General features: G+C 42.4%; 1 protein-coding gene across 1 annotated transcript in view; it reads right to left on the bottom strand.

The window, feature by feature from the left end:
• Positions 1-1681: 1681 nt before the first annotated feature.
• DCK (deoxycytidine kinase) overlaps positions 1682-16538 on the bottom strand; it is a 30781-nt gene continuing 15924 nt past the window's right edge. Inside the window, exons 3-7 of the mRNA XM_085640997.1 lie at positions 15749-15942; positions 12684-12831; positions 7973-8088; positions 7703-7802; positions 1682-4899 (exon numbers count right to left, since the gene is read on the bottom strand). Of these exons, the coding sequence (XP_085497123.1) occupies positions 4873-4899; positions 7703-7802; positions 7973-8088; positions 12684-12831; positions 15749-15942 (585 nt within the window). The 3' untranslated portion in view covers positions 1682-4872. The remainder of the gene's footprint in view (positions 4900-7702; positions 7803-7972; positions 8089-12683; positions 12832-15748; positions 15943-16538) is intronic.

The raw sequence follows: 16538 nt of genomic DNA, 5'->3' as shown, positions 1-16538 counted from the left end.
GTGACGGTGGTCCTTTCTTTCCTATGCTGTTGTTCTGAGCGTTGACACCAACTTTTGCTCTCTAGAAGCTTCTGTGTCTCGGAGAGTTGAAGCGACTAACCCTTTTTGGGCACTACTTGCCGTGGTCTGCGTTTTTGAGGCACTAATGACGCGTGGAGCTTATCTAGCAGTGAGGGCCAATTCTTTACCATTTTTGCTACATGTTCCCATGTCCACGTTGTACGAGTTTGTTTCCAGCCTTCGTAGTTATTCATGCTGTCTTGACCCCATTTAATTATTTTTTGTCAGCAGGCCCGTGTTTTTTCCAAGCATGCAACCAGTTGGGTTGTGTTTGTTGTGAACCTTTGCACCTATGTTGAGTTCTATGATGATAGGATAATGGTCACTTTCACTCTGTTGCACTTGGTAGGTTGTGCACCCTTTTAATCCTTCCTTACTTAAGACAATGTAATTCAAGGTCTTTATAAGTGTGGATCGAGGTGCTTCCCTTGGACCTGTCTGGAGCAGCCAACCCAAGATCGAATTCACTGAGACAAGCTTGTAAAATCGTTCTTTGTTGACCTCCTTGTGTTATTTCAAATTGGTCTAGTTTTCGGGTATTGAAATCGCCAGCTATTATACACTGGTTCCCTGTATACTCATATAGAAATGCCTTTATTCGTTCAGTGATGTTCTTCACCATAGCCAATTATGTATCTCTATGGGGATTAACGTACAAGTTTATGACCGATATTGAGTTAGGTCTTCCATCCAGTGCAAGTCCGTTTATGTTGACTGCCTGTATGTCCCAGGAGTTGTTTGTCCATTCTCTGACTTTCACTTGCAGGTCTAGTTTCACATATATTGCAAGTCCCAAACAGATGTTTCTTGTGTGCAGGTACATAGATAGTTTGAAACCCTGGAATTGGAATGGGGATAGTTGAACATGTTTCTTGCATGCATAGAATATCACCTGTATTTAAAAATGCCAGTGTCTTGTCATCTGTCATAAGGGAGTGAAGGCCTGCACTTTCCAATTAATTATCTTATGGGCACTTATTTTTTTCTAAGTAGATACCGTGACTTCAATCCGGCAATCACGACGCCAACGCCGAATGCGGAGTTGACGGGCGCCACCTACTAACGCACAGGGATACTGCTGAAGAAAAATTCTCCAGATCCAGTCTGATGCCTTGGGGGTACTTCTATGGTAAGGAATACATAACTAATAGTCTCTTTCAGATAATCTGAATTATCAGTAGCATTATGAGTCTTACACCTTAGTAAAGCTGGGAATTCTTAAGAGCGATAACTCATCTTATGTTTGAAAATAAAAAGTGTATAGATGTGCTCCCCCAGCGCAAGACATATCTAAAGCTGGTGAATTGGAGAATAATCATAAGTGTCACCAACATCCCATGGTGCAAAGCACAGGATATAAGAGCAAGTTCAAAAAATGTAAAGAACCCACGTGGTGGTGTGATGCGAGGCAATGTACAATGAAGAGGGCCGGTAAAACATCGATTTACCAGACCATTATCACATCATCTCCTACTCCGCTAACATTTTGAAAGAAGGCAGATACATTGATGATACAGAAGCATATATAGAAGGGAATTCGCTCACCCCTAAGGTGCAATGCACTCCAGTGTAAAAGAAAAATCCTATGCATATCAATGTTTACAGTAAATTACACAAAACATTTTTTAGTTCAAGCCACACGATTTATTTGTACAAAAGTTCTGATCACAGAAAAATATATGTGTTATTGAACATACTTTGGACATTATCATTTGTTATTACTGTCCAGAAGAATTAAGTGCACAAATAAACAAAGTTTGGGCAATGCTCCCTCTACCATAAGCATACAAGTGTAATAAAAAAAATACATTAAACAAAACACACACTTAATATCAAGTATTTAGCTCGTCACAATAGAAAAGCTCACATTTCAAATTCTACTTTCACTTACATTCCCATTGTTCAGTGCATTAATACAGTGGTTAAACCACTTATACTGCTGTCCAAGTTCCGTGATGCCTTCAGTTTAAGTGCTACAGATATATCCCAAAAAAAATGAAGCTGCCTGTATATAAAGAGTACCAATAGAAAGTAGAAGAAAAAAAAGCAAATAGCAGATCTATTTTGGTAAACAAAATGCAAGCAAAATTAAAACTACATCAATAAAATGTGTATTAACAGTTTGATACATCTGAGATCCAAGAATACGGGTAACCTTTAATAATGAAGGTGTAGTCCTGAACCACAAGTCTCAAATTATCAAACACACAAGGATCCACGTTTTTTAAATACAAGCAATAAAATACCAAGAGTAAAAAAAAAAAAATAAGCACAAGTCTTCAAACCAGGTTATCTTTAAAAGAACAAGCAAAGACCTTAATAAATATTTTTTTTTTAAGTAGACTACAAACTGTTACTGGAGACGAGTTTTATACAATAGTCTCATCTTTAAGTGCAGTTTCTGCTATCGCACCACAGAACAGGATGGTTGTCATTCTTTGTGAAGCTAACAGTTTTATGGCTAGCTACACGGATGGTATGTTTATGTCAAAGTGTATGGCTAGTCGAATTGAGAGAAGGAGGTATAAAGATTACCAAACCAAAATTCCTTAAAAAAATTACTAGGACATTCGAAAGTAAAGGATTCTACAGCACAGCAATTGAGAATAACTAACCATTGTTGGTATGCCCTTATAAAAAGTAACCTTATGATGTAGGCTGTTTGTATCAAGTAATGCAGTATCCAAACTCAGTGCCAAGAAGCCTACAATGTGGTGGACGTGCATTTAAAGGTACCATCTAACCAGAGATGTTACAACGGATTTGAAAAGTCCTGCTTAGCTCAAACAAAGGAACATTCTAGACCACAGGTACTCACAAATATTTTCTATGGAGCCAAAAAGTACAGTTTGGGGTGTCCTCGGAGGCCCTATCTCTGAAGTTGCACTCCTCACCCCCAACTCACTCCCCAGTTTGCTTGAGTTTTTTAAAAACCAAAAAGCACATTAGCAGGATTCCAAAAATGTGCATTTCACGCAACGTTTTATTACTAATCCGTCCGTCACCTCAGTTTGTAGGCGCAAGCATCCATGGTAGTGAATTTCTACAAAATGACGTGACTGCCATGAAATGGTTCTTTTTTATTACATTTTTCTCAGCCATGCTGCATATAAACCATAGCTAAAAATCATTGCCAACACCAATAGGTCTCATAAATGGCCTATTGGCTTTGTCAATGCTTATTCAGTTAAGTATTACATTTTATATATAGTTACATGTTGGTGGAAGCCCCCATTTTAGCTACAGAATATTTTGGTTTTTTAGCTACCTGGCCCCTTCTGCGCACTCACTGACCCTGGCCGGCCATACTTTCTTTGCACTTTTCAAATATAAGCAGGACTGCCTTGCAGAAAGTACGAGCTGGCTTGGCTATAGAAACAAATCCCAATAGTAAAATAGCACAGAACATACCCATACAACATTGCTTTTTTGTTTCTGGGCTTTGTTTTTACATTCATTTCAGCTTTTTTATGAGCAGGTCAGCGCTGCTCATAAAACAAGCTTCACTTACTAAAGAAAGCATGCCCAGGATTACAAAACGATGTTGCTTGGCTAACACTAGCAATAAAAAAACAGCACTAAAGCAGCTTTCTCCGCTGCAGCTCCCAGCGTACCAGGGTGGGTCAGGAAGATCTGCCGGCCGCAGGAGATGGCCTGCCGGGCTGCCAGTGGCCCGCACTTTGAGAATCACTGTTCTAGACTGTCTATTTATTGTTGGGGATTATTTGAGATGCAGAATTAGGAAAACAACACTGTTTGTTATCTAAACTGGATGGTCCTGCACATTGCCATTTGAAATCGTAAGTTTCGAGCAATAGTTGCTTCAAGTTAAAGGTCAGATCTGAGGACCAGGGCGATCGAAAGATCCGGGAGCCCTATTAAAAGCATCTACTGTGACTATTTTTGTAATGCTCTTGGATTACTATTGAAGGAGTAAGTCTGGTCTACTCTTGGAATTTAGTAGCAATCACTAAGTACTACAAGAGTGAGTGACATCAACTCACAGCAAAATCTTTGAGCATGTATTTAAGCATAACTCTCACAGACAGACTTCTTGCGGAGATGTGTGACAACTGCAGGCGTTTCACTGTCAGGTAATCATCTGTGTGAAGTAACTGGTATACTTTGTCATACCTACACGTGGCGATTTCCTTGGCACTTTAGGCGTTACTGAACACCACTGTTCCACTTAGTTGAGAAAACATCGAATTAAACCCGATTGTGCGCCCACTCAACATGAAGTGTACAATGTCGTCACACCTCATGCCTAGTGGGCCACTGCTGCCACCCTTTCTGTACGAACTACGGCCATGCGAGTTTTGGATGAAACAAAAGGCAAAACCAGTATATGAAGAAGGGGAGTAGGTGATTTTGTTAGAGGTAAATAATGTTGCCAACCTTTACAAAACGTGTACGCACATAATCTGAAGGGGATTTAAAATTGTTTCGAGAAAAAACTATGAACTCTCTCCTATATAAAACCTTTGAAATGTACAAAAAAGGCTCCCAAATTCTAGGAAGCAGCTTTTAAGGTAATCAAAAACAACCAAAATAACGTCTGAGAAGCATCAAAGATATATACTCAAAAGAGGAAATCCTGCAAAAAGGGAAAATTGGGCCTTTCTTTCTTGCACTCAAAAATCATCTTGTTCACCTTTGCATCAATAATAAATACAGTTATTCTTCAAACTTCATGGGATGTACGTCACAAGTACCAAGTTCATAAAATTCCTGTTCTCCAAAGCAGAAAAATGACTTCATTCAGCAAGCCCCAATCATGTTGGTATCTTGAATAGAAAGTTTCACTGCCTTTTACAGTGTGCTTATAAATTCCTTGACCTGCAAAAGGAAGAGACACATGAATCAGTTTATCCTGGAAAGAACACCTCTTCCTATTACTTATCTTGTGGCAACTAAAAGGATAAACGGGTGTGCAAAACGTAAACGTACAGGGTTGCTAGACACACACTAAAAGCCAAAACCCTGAAATGGCAAGTAGGACATGGGATTAAAGAACATTCACTGTTATTTCGGAACCATCAGCCAAATGGCTGCTTGGAATGGCAGGAAGTGGGTATAAATGGATATTTGTGTGAATCTTTCAATGATATGCCACCTCACTCCCGGAGACACTAACTAAAACCCATTTCTAAACGGTCTCAATCACTAGATGAGAAGAGAACTTGAGCCACCTCATTTGTGATGTTGAAAACTGGGCAACGAGTGGAGACCCATTAAGAGGAAAAAAGCATTCTGGTTCCATGGAGGACATGCCAAAGTGCTCAGCATAGTGGCATGACTGTTCAGTTGTGTTTCAAAAGTCCATACATTCCTCAACATAATAGTTGTATTTCCAAAAGTACAATAAAAAAGAAAAGTTGAAAGGGAAGGAGCAAGATCAGCAAATTAACATAAAGTGAACATGCAAAGCCACCAGGGATTGACCGACTGGACGAAGCCCAATGAGCAACAAGGCAAGCTGACCCACATTGCAGAACATTATTTTACTTGACCAGCCTCAATATATTCACACATCCAGGTCAGCCATTTTAGACATCCGCCTTTTGTTGAATTTTTAAATTACTTTCTGCAGCGTCTGCACTGGGTGTTTTTTAAAAGAAGCCACCTAGAAGGATTTGGAGGCCACTCACTGACCAAAGCTTCACAACTGAAAAATAAAATGCTGTCTAAAAAGCACGAGGTTAAATATACACACTGAGGAAAAGTAGGTCGCACACCGCTCGTCACACCAGCAAGTTGCCCCAAAGGACTGTGGGAAATGTAGTGGCGACGGCGGGTACGCCTATGCCACAAAATGTAAATAGAACAGTATGTGTATGCGTTAGCCATCCCTGGACACGTGTTTCGAGGTAGTTGCCTCTCGTCAGCAGGGAGCAGGTCAATGTAAAGGGGTGCCGCGTGGACTGCCAAATGTAATTAAAAGCAGGTTAAGTACCTCTCCTGGCGCGCAGGTGCAGACTCAAGGCTCGTCAGCCCGTTAGCTTAAGGAAGCCGTTTAAATTGAGGAAAAGTAGGTCGCACACCGCTCGTCACACCAGCAAGTTGCCCCAAAGGACTGTGGGAAATGTAGTGGCGACGGCGGGTACGCCTATGCCACAAAATGTAAATAGAACAGTATGTGTATGCGTTAGCCATCCCTGGACACGTGTTTCGAGGTAGTTGCCTCTCGTCAGCAGGGAGCAGGTCAATGTAAAGGGGTGCCGCGTGGACTGCCAAATGTAATTAAAAGCAGGTTAAGTACCTCTCCTGGCGCGCAGGTGCAGACTCAAGGCTCGTCAGCCCGTTAGCTTAAGGAAGCCGTTTAAATTGAGGAAAAGTAGGTCGCACACCGCTCGTCACACCAGCAAGTTGCCCCAAAGGACTGTGGGAAATGTAGTGGCGACTACCTCGAAACACGTGTCCAGGGATGGCTAACGCATACACATACTGTTCTATTTACTTTTTGTGGCATAGGCGTACCCGCCGTCGCCACTACATTTCCCACAGTCCTTTGGGGCAACTTGCTGGTGTGACGAGCGGCTGACGAGCCTTGAGTCTGCACCTGCGCGCCAGGAGAGGTACTTGACCTGCTTTTAATTACATTTGGCAGTCCACGCGGCACCCCTTTACACTGACCTGCTCCCTGCTGACGAGAGGCAACTACCTCGAAACACGTGTCCAGGGATGGCTAACGCATACACATACTGTTCTATTTACTTTTTGTGGCATAGGCGTACCCGCCGTCGCCACTACATTTCCCACAGTCCTTTGGGGCAACTTGCTGGTGTGACGAGCGGTGTGCAACCTACTTTTCCTCAATTTAAACGGCTTCCTTAAGCCAACGGGCTGACGAGCCTTGAGTCTGCACCTGCGCGCCAGGAGAGGTACTTGACCTGCTTTTAATTACATTTGGCAGTCCACGCGGCACCCCTTTACACTGACCTGCTCCCTGCTGACGAGAGGCAACTACCTCGAAACACGTGTCCAGGGATGGCTAACGCATACACATACTGTTCTATTTACTTTTTGTGGCATAGGCGTACCCGCCGTCGCCACTACATTTCCCACAGTCCTTTGGGGCAACTTGCTGGTGTGACGAGCGGTGTGCGACCTACTTTTCCTCAATTTAAATATACACACTATCTGCGTGGTATGTTTACCTATTTTTGTATAGCACTGTAGATATGTGCTTTGTCAGTTTTGCACTTACGTGTGCCCTCAGCTTATTTGGAAGGTAAGAAATAGCAGGTGATTGATCATCTTGTGGGATGAGGGGAGGCTATAAGTGCTGGGAAGAGGAGGATGAAACAGCACTTTACATCGGGCAGCCCGCAGCCCCAGAACCCAAGGTTAGATAAACTGTTGATGGCAGCGTAGCCTGAGTGATGTCACCACATGCAGAGACTTCCTACCAACACTGTGGCTGAGTGAAAACCATTGCAGCATCCTGGGTATGTCAAGCCACAAATGGTCAAACAATGTGAAAAACTGTTTTGGGCATGTTTGCTGATGGTTAAGCTGTGTATCGATGACTTTTAGTTGAATCGACGACAAATACTAGGTCGGGACACTTTTCACATCACTAGGAATTATGGAAAATCTGATTTAAGTACATCCCCTTATGCCCACCTAGGTGACATACCTTTTCTATCAAAGTCTCGGATCTCTCCTTGTCTCCTTTGAAATCGTCATTGACATCCAACGTTAAGATGGGTACGTCTTGCAAATAGTCAAAGTCTGTCCTGCGAAGGTTAAAAAAAAGAGAAATGCCATTTGGTTAGTATTTGATATTGAAACCACAACATGTTGGATCTTGTTGTTTTACAGTCCATCTGCAAAAAAAAACATAAACTACTAATGCATAAATCACAAACGTGACCAAAAACGGAAAAAAGATGCACCTGGCGCTTACCTGAGTGTCCGGTGATTCAGCCAGCACTCGTGTTTGTAGTGCAGCTTCTCCAAGTACTCAATGGGTATTCCCTGCTCCTCGTCCCGCCCTCGCGTGTAAATTCTGCTCTTGCATGCCTTGTAGAAAAAGCAAACACAGGTGAGTATGGCATGAATTTATTAATGTTGCACAACATAAACCAATCAATTTCCAAAGTATCTGATCTATAAAGAAACTGGGGTGGGAGGTCATTTAACTTAGCAACAACTGAAATGACAAGTGGGGATATTGTAGGCAGCTCCTTTGTAGTAGAAAGCAAAGTAAGATCTTTCCTAGCAGACTTTAAAAGCTATCTTGTTTCTATGGTGTACTGGTAAGGACCCTAGAAGGGCAAATAACAGCCTCTCCAAGGATGCACTCGGTCTCAAAAGCACCGTCTACATTAATGACTGCCTGCTAGATTAAAAGAGGGTCAGTTTTGTTGTAAAACTGCAGTAGAACTTGTTCCCCGATTTACAAGAGTATTTATCCTGGCATAGGATCCTTCGCAAATTAGGCTAGAAGTGTGCAGGTATCCACCAAGATTCTTTAAAAAAACACAGAAAAGGCATTTTAACTTCAAAAGTGGAAGTCCTAATCTGCAGGATATATGAAATTTCAAGAGGAATTGCATTTAAACAGGTGGACAAGTACACACAATAGGCAAATATTTCTGCTACAGAAAACATGAGAAAAGGGTGAGAAACTGGATAGGAAGGGCTGAAACAAAGTGGTTGCCGTACAAAAGTTTGCGCCGCTGTATAAAGATGTCCTACATCACAATTATTTTAAGGATAAAAACGTTTTCTATGGAAAGAATAACCGTAACGAAATAAAGTACAGGACTCAGGACGATGACAACTGAATGGTAATATAGCTCTGTGGTATAGCTTCAAAACTAAGGGTGCCCATCAAACATGTGTGGCTGGCTGTCTGCATAATGGCAGAAGTCTGTGAGGCATGTGCTGGGCACAGTCCAACAGCAAGTGCTGATGATAACACAACAGTGTCTGAGCCACTAAACTTGGGTCCTGATGCAATGTGGTGTAATGAATAATTTTAACATTGCTAGTAAAAGAAGGGAAATCCGCCACTCTTTCACTCATATCCAAAAAGGCACATGCCATCTGTCACATATGTAAGTCTGCTTTCTCCCGTTAGCATTTATGCAGTTCTAGCCTCATTTATTTGCCTTGGTGGGTAACCTATCTAAGAGTAAAAAATCACTTTATGGGACAGGAGAGCACAAATGGCCAACCACGTACATCTACTCCTTATACAGCCAGATTTACCTGGATTACCTATGGGAGTCTATAAAACCAATTTGGTGTTGCTTTCACATAAACCTTTGCATCACAATTACGAGGTGGTTTTGCTCCAGAGGTAGAACATAACGTGGAGTCCTCACCCAGTGAAACAAGAATAGGACATGCAATTGCACCATGATTTAAGTGACTATGACTGACTTAAGGAAGTGAAGTTAAGGAAGTGAATGGATAATTTTGCCAAGCAGTTAATAAACTTAAGGTCAATATGGAAACGAATATGAAGCACATCACAGCTTGGCACTTTATTTTTGCCCAATGTCTGAACACAGTCTTCCTTTTATGAAGTAAGTTGGATTTTAATTTACTATTAAAATGAGTCCTTGAATCATTTTTCTAGCTACTTCCAAAATTCAAAATGAAGTTAAGCATTATAGGGTGTTTTAATGTAAACCAGTGCTTTTTTATTGGAGAACCAGCCTTGTCACAGTGAAAAACGACTTTAAAAGTGTTGCACTGCCATCATTTAGTATTTCCTCATCCAAAATATTATGATTCTCTTCGGTCCAGTTACAGGATACTGTTCATCTATAGTAAGAAACCCAACACAATAGGACTTAGGTTAACGTACCTCAATGCTAGAAGAGTAGATACTGCAGCAGGAGGGAATACTAAACCAGTCTATATATTGTTATTCAGGTCTGCACAAAAGAAGTGTTAAATTGTTCAGGGTTTCTTGTAATTTGTAGATCTCTGTTGTGGGTCATACCTCTATGTAAGCACTGCTGTGCAGATGATTCTAGAGCCTGTGAGGGCTGAGCTCCTCGGATGTCAGCAATGGTGGGGAGAAGGGAAAGTGTCAGTTGAAAGGAGAAGGGAAAGATGGACGCTGAAGAACAGAGAAGTGCAAGTGTAGGCCAGAAGGGGCACTGGCCAGGATATAACAGTGTTATGGGTAACCTGGGTAACATCCATAGTACAGTTTATCTGCTATGATAACATACATTTCATAAATTACCCAGGACTCTCATCAACTATTTCAGGAAGAGGCCCCAGGGTTTATGGAACCAAATAAGAGTTTCTGTAAAATTAACTACTCCTGTGGTTAATGAAGGCTGTGGATGAGCGTTCCGAAGTTAGCTAGAAATGTGGGTGAAGCACCAGGAATTGCAACAGTGAACTGCACAGAATTGAATTTACCCATATGAATCCCTTGAAAGTGTGAATGACAAAAATGCCAAGTGTGACTGAGAATATGGAGTGCTGAATGGGGAAAAAATGATATATATCAGGGCACATATAAAGTCCCCGAAGATCTGCACTTGGAAAGAATGCTGTGTCATCTAAGTTCTGTCATGAAAATAAAAATTTTGGACTAACACATTGACCAAAATAATGGAGAATGAGTGAAGTATTTATATATAAATATTCTATAACCTTGCTCTCAAACCGAGAACTGTGACTGTTCAACATATCTACCACATATAAGGATGTCTTGTGAATACATACTCTGAAAAGTGCATGAAAGCAGCAAATTTATATTTTGTAAATAACTGTATCTGAGCACAGAAGAACGCTGCAGATGGTACACTTTCAGCTGCCCAGTTAAAAGATAAACAGGTGAACATGACACCCAAACTCGTTAGTGTGCACCATTGTTTATAAGGCCAACATTGAACCCTTCCGATTTACAAGTATGTATGCAACACCTGAGTAAAAAGGGTTCACATAATGGCAATGTGAAGACACTAGATCAATACTGAGTTAATCAATTATAAAACATTTGCTATTCCAGGTGCCCCCCTTCACCTACTTAATATTATTCAAAGTGATCAGATCGGCTTAGCCTCAGTTTAAGGCTGAGAGAGTGAAGCCCTTTCTTCAGCTGTTACAGTCACATCACCAAATAGCAGTAAAAAACACAAGGGTATGTTTGTGGCCGTTCACCATGCTCAACAGAGCAAACATAGTGTTATATCCTGCTTATTTACTTATGTTTATCCCAGTTTACCTGGCTCCTAGCTGCTCAGCTAGTGTGAGTGTTCTGAGTGGAATGTTGGTGTGACTGTGATGCATGGAATGCTTGGGTGCCTGTGTGGTGAGGTTTGACAGTTGGAGATGGGCTGAGCAGCAGGCAGGCTGCTTCTGGTGGGGCTGTTGTATCTGGACTATCAGCTGTAGTACATGGATTACCAGGCTGATGTACATGATTACCATCCTGCAACCAAGTCTAATAAAGGAACTACAAAGACACAACTCGGCTACGTCTGGTAAGTTACAACACATAGCTTCAAAAAACAAAACTATAATCAAGATCATTTATACACACAATGTGGAAGTGCAGGACTACTAGCACTTGGTGTGTGGGTTGGTGCATCTCATAGGTTCCAGAAGAAAAAGTAGGGACTGTAGCCAGGGTGGTAATACTGGGAAGGGCATATGGGGTCCAAATATGCTAGGTAATTTTGTAACGTAGCACTTGCATTGGCCAGAAGAGACATTGCACATATTTAGAGAAGTGGAGAGCCACCAATACTTGCTCCTTGGAAGACCAGCCTAAACAGGTGCACACAGGCTGAAAACACAGCGTACAAAGCTCGGGATTGTCCATGGAAGTTCAACAAGCTGTGGGGACCATGAAAAGACTTCAAAACCATGGGGTGAAACCTATCATAGAGATATTTTCCGAGATTCCTTGATGACCCTCTCGCCCCGCTCCACCCAGACATGTGGTGTCCGTGTTAATGCGCTGTTGTAATACTGTGCTCGAGTTGGTGCTGATTATTAAAATAATGTTTTTTGAAGAGGATTATTAAAATAATAATAAAATTAAAAAATTAAACAAAAAGTGATAATCGATAAGTTAGATGAATTATAAAAGGCCAGAATGGTGAACGCAACATTTACCTACTTAAATAAGTGCAAGTTCTATTGTATGTTTTTCCCCATACATTAAATCCTCTTTGGAATGAGAACTCACCTGCAGTAACAATATTAACCTATGAAATTCAATGAAAGTATATTTGCAGTAAAGTTCCAAAACCAATATCCAATTCTTAATGCAGCTTGGTTACAGGCCACACACTTGAGTATAGTGAGTGAGTATATAGATAATACTAAGGATTTTAGATGTGAATTAGATGTGCAGGAGAATGAGTGTCGCAACAAATAAAGTTCCCAAAACCCCACATATAATTAGTTGATTGCAAGCCATGGAGAAACATTACATCCATGCCAAGGAACTTGTTTTACCTGCATTCACCCACCTCCTGGTGGATTATAATGTTCTGATTAAATATAGTCAGTGATAGTTTATGCCAATAGACGGTGCAATAATGGCATCCTAGTGGAGGCCATAGTTATGTGTTTTAATATTTTAACTTGCTATGTGTTTAGTTGTTCTGGCCCATGATGACGCGTTTCCTCACCTCTGGGCTTGCTCGGAGATAAATGATACCATTCAGTTCAAGGGCCGAACCAAACTGGTTGTTCATCCACTCGTGCCAGTCTTGATACACTGTCCATTCGGTTTCATTCATGGAGTCCCCCTCATATGAATTAGATGCAAATATGTACCTTAAAAAAGCAAAAAAATGAATTGCTTTGGTTATTTTGGCCACAGATATAAGTGACTTGTAATGGGTATAAATATATTTCAACATAATTTTCAAGGTTAGTCTGTCATTCTGTGCCTTGAAATACGAAATGCAAAAACAACAGTAGATGGACAGAATGCAGAACAATGTCATACATTCACCCCAGTGCAGAGATCTGGGCCTAAATCCTTGAAATACGAAATGTCTGCATTTTGGAGGGGGTTCTAAACATATTAACCAAGGTTACTGCACACACATACACAAATTCACGTCATGTTGCAGAGTTCACAAAACTATCCTTTCTCTTCTTCTGACACCTACGAGGAAAACATGGGAAATGCACACAAATGTCGCTACAATTCTTACAAAGACTCCATTAGATAATCTTATTTAAGCACCATACACTAAAACTTTAATATGGATTCTGTTTTGTTCATGCATTGTTTCACCTTAACCTTCAGTAAGTAGAGCATTCACAGACCTCATTCCAAGAGTTAGCCGGCACTTGGCATTGGCAGTATGGTCAGCTGCCAGGTGCCCGCACTCAGTCCACCAATAAGGGGCCCCGCACTTGGCATTGGCAGTATGGTCAGCTGCCAGGGGCCCGCACACAGCCCACCGATGAGGGGCCCGCACCTGGCATTGTCAGTATGGTCAGCTGCCAGGGACCCGCACACAGCCCACCAATAAGGGGCCCCGCACTTGGCATTGGCAGTATGGTCAGCTGCCAGGGGCCCGCACTCAGCCCACCAATAAGGGGCCCTGCACTTGGCATTGGCAGTATGGTCGGCTGCCAGGGGCCCGCACTCAGCCCACCAATAAGGGGCCCTGCACTTGTCATTGGCAGCATGGTCAGCTGCCAGGGGCCTGAAATCCGTCCACCGATAAGGTGTACACAGCCAGGCCACAGCACATGCTGTGACACACACCAATCCAACAGAGAGAGGTGTTGCGTTTCAATTGTGCCCACAGAAGGGGACCCCAACCTCCCCAAGGCCAAGCAGCTATGGTGTAGCGAGGTGAGACTCGCCCTCCAATGGGCCCAGTCGCAAGGAGACACATTCTGTATGTTTGTCCTGGAATCAGGCCTCCTGCCCTGCTGCGCATACAGAGGCACCATGGGACACCCATTGTCCTGCAGTTTAGTTCCCCAGCAGCTGATAAGCAACCAGCCCTTTATGAGCTGTAAAAGAGGCTTGTGGAAGGCTGAGATAGGGTGGCGGCGGGGCTGCTACCCACAGAGGGGTCTGTACAAAGCAGCTTCAGGAGCAGAATCATCTATTGAGAGAATGCATGAAGTTGTACTCAAATTAGAGCGGCCTCGCATGTTCCCCTTCTACCCAGAGCCCCAAAAATCCTAGAACCGTCCCTGCCTGAAACAGATGCAACGTGCCATTAACTGCCGCCCTTTGGTCTGCTACCACGCTGAGATATATGATCTAATTCAAGACTGTCTACCTGACATCTTGTTCCTCACAGAAACTTGGCTCGGCCCTGACATCTCTACCGAAGCTCTTCTGGCGCTGCCCCCCAGCTACAGCATCATTAGATGTGATAGAACCACAGGCACAGGGGGTGGTTTAGCCATCGTTTATAAAACAGTGAGCTGCAGCCTGGCACCTGACCCTATTTTAGGTTGCGAAAATGTTTTATTCTACATCACTGTGAGCAAAAATGTCACCCTCTTAAGTCTTCTTATCTACAGAATCCCGGCTTTGGCCAAAGCCTTCAGAACACTTTGGTTAATCAGTTAACTTCCTTAGCACTAAAATCATCCAATTTGACTGTCACTGGTGATCTAAATCTTCACTTTGATCAACTCAATGACACTGGAGCTCATGAATTAATGGATGAATTGGCATCATTGCAGATGTGTCAGTTAGTGAGAGGTCCCACACACCTAGCAGGTCACCTTTTAGATCCGGTGTTTTCGAACATTCATCACCTTCAGAAATAAAATGAATCCATATTTGTAAAGTGCAAACTACTCACCCTTACGGGTCTCAAGGCGCTGGGGGCAGTCTGTGGAAATTAAGTGAGCTATTGCCCAGAGTCACATGGTGCTGAGCTAAGCTGCCGCCAGAGCCGGGATTGAACCGTGAACCCTATGCTCCGAAGTCAGCTGCCCTGGCCGCTGCACCACACCTCAAACAGAACAATCAAAGATATCAGAAACAAAAAGATTTCTACTGCATTCTGCTCGTTATTTAACTTGCATCGCACATTTCTATTTACACTCGAGTCCAATTTCTAAAATCTTACCTAAAAGAAAATGCGACGCGGTATGTCAATGTTTTCCAGCAACATTTCAAATTTTATAGGTGACAATCAACCGGCCAAGGTTTTCAGTGATCATCTTAAGAAGACAAATCATTTTGACTTCTAGCTCCCACAGTGCAACTGAGATGGCTTATAATTACACCTTTTGTGCGCTTCAGGATTAAGTCCTAAAGGGATACTTGGCATTCCCAGGTTGTATCTAGCCTACAAAGAAGCTATTGCAGAAGCACATAAACCACTGGAGCAAGAAGTCGGCCATTTAACTCCGGTGAGTCAAGTCAAAAGGGTTGGCAATTCGGATTCCTGAAAGTCTCTGTTCCTAAGGCAGTCCTCAATAAATTGGTTGGATATTGTAACATGGAATAGGTTAGCAGAAACCAGAGTGACTACAGAAACTTGTAAAAGCGCAGTTGTGACTTCTGAGAAGCCTGCCTCAATGAAAGGCTTGGAGAGCTCAACAGTGTTGAAATAGTCCAGAGAAAGAGCCTACCAATTCTCAACCCGTCAATCTTTCCAGAACTCTGAAAATATGGGGAACATAAAATGGTTCCCATCTCCCTTCCAAGTGAGTACCCACCCACAATATCAAGCACAACGAACTCAAATGTTAAACTCACCGATCACTATAAACTGATCGCTCAAAGAACAGCACAGGCTTTTCCACGTCTTTAATCTTCCCATTGAAGGCATTGAGCTGAGCCCGGATTCTGCTCAGGCACGCATACGCCTGAAATGTAAACGACCACCGGTCTGGCTTCTCGTACATCATTTGCAACAAATTCCCACCACTCTTCTGAGAGGTCGTCAGCTCCTAGAGGGAAAAAATATAGTGATCATTAAAAGACTATACTACCTGCCACTTACGGTACCAGTACTTCCGTTGCTTCATTGTGGTGATTAGTTTGGCTCGTGTCACGAAATTGGGAGGACCCAACATGGACTGTCCCCTTGTGACAGGTGGAATCCCCTTAACTAAAAAAAGGTTTAGGGGATCCCACCTCCCAACGGCTTGACTGATGTCGTGTTTTTATTTTTTTACTAAAAGAGGTGCGCTGCTCCGATTGTTCTTGCTCTTCATGAACTAAGATTTTGAGCTTGAAGGAATTGCACTTGGTAAATCCACGTAAGGGGCTCCCAGAGCAACATTTCCTCTACTCAAACATGCATGCATTTGTTGAACAAAAGAAGTGGGAGAAAAGTGAGAAACTTGTGTGGCCCACAAGGGGAGAGCAAAAAAGACAAGTGGGCCAGCTTGTAAAGTATGGTTAGAGACACCTATGTTTCAGCCCCTATGCCCAACGAAAAGTGTATGATGCACATAACCGACGGCCCAGTTAACTGAATTTAAAAACTCAATAATGACTGACGTTATGACTTGCAGACAGTTGAAGGATCCTGTGGAGAGCC

The sequence above is a fragment of the Triturus cristatus genome, chromosome 2_2, assembly GCF_964204655.1.
Source record: "Triturus cristatus chromosome 2_2, aTriCri1.1, whole genome shotgun sequence".
In the NCBI taxonomy this organism is placed as follows: domain Eukaryota; kingdom Metazoa; phylum Chordata; class Amphibia; order Caudata; family Salamandridae; genus Triturus; species Triturus cristatus.
The sequence above is the reverse complement of the archived record's forward strand: the minus strand, read 5'-3'. Positions and strand labels throughout refer to the sequence as shown.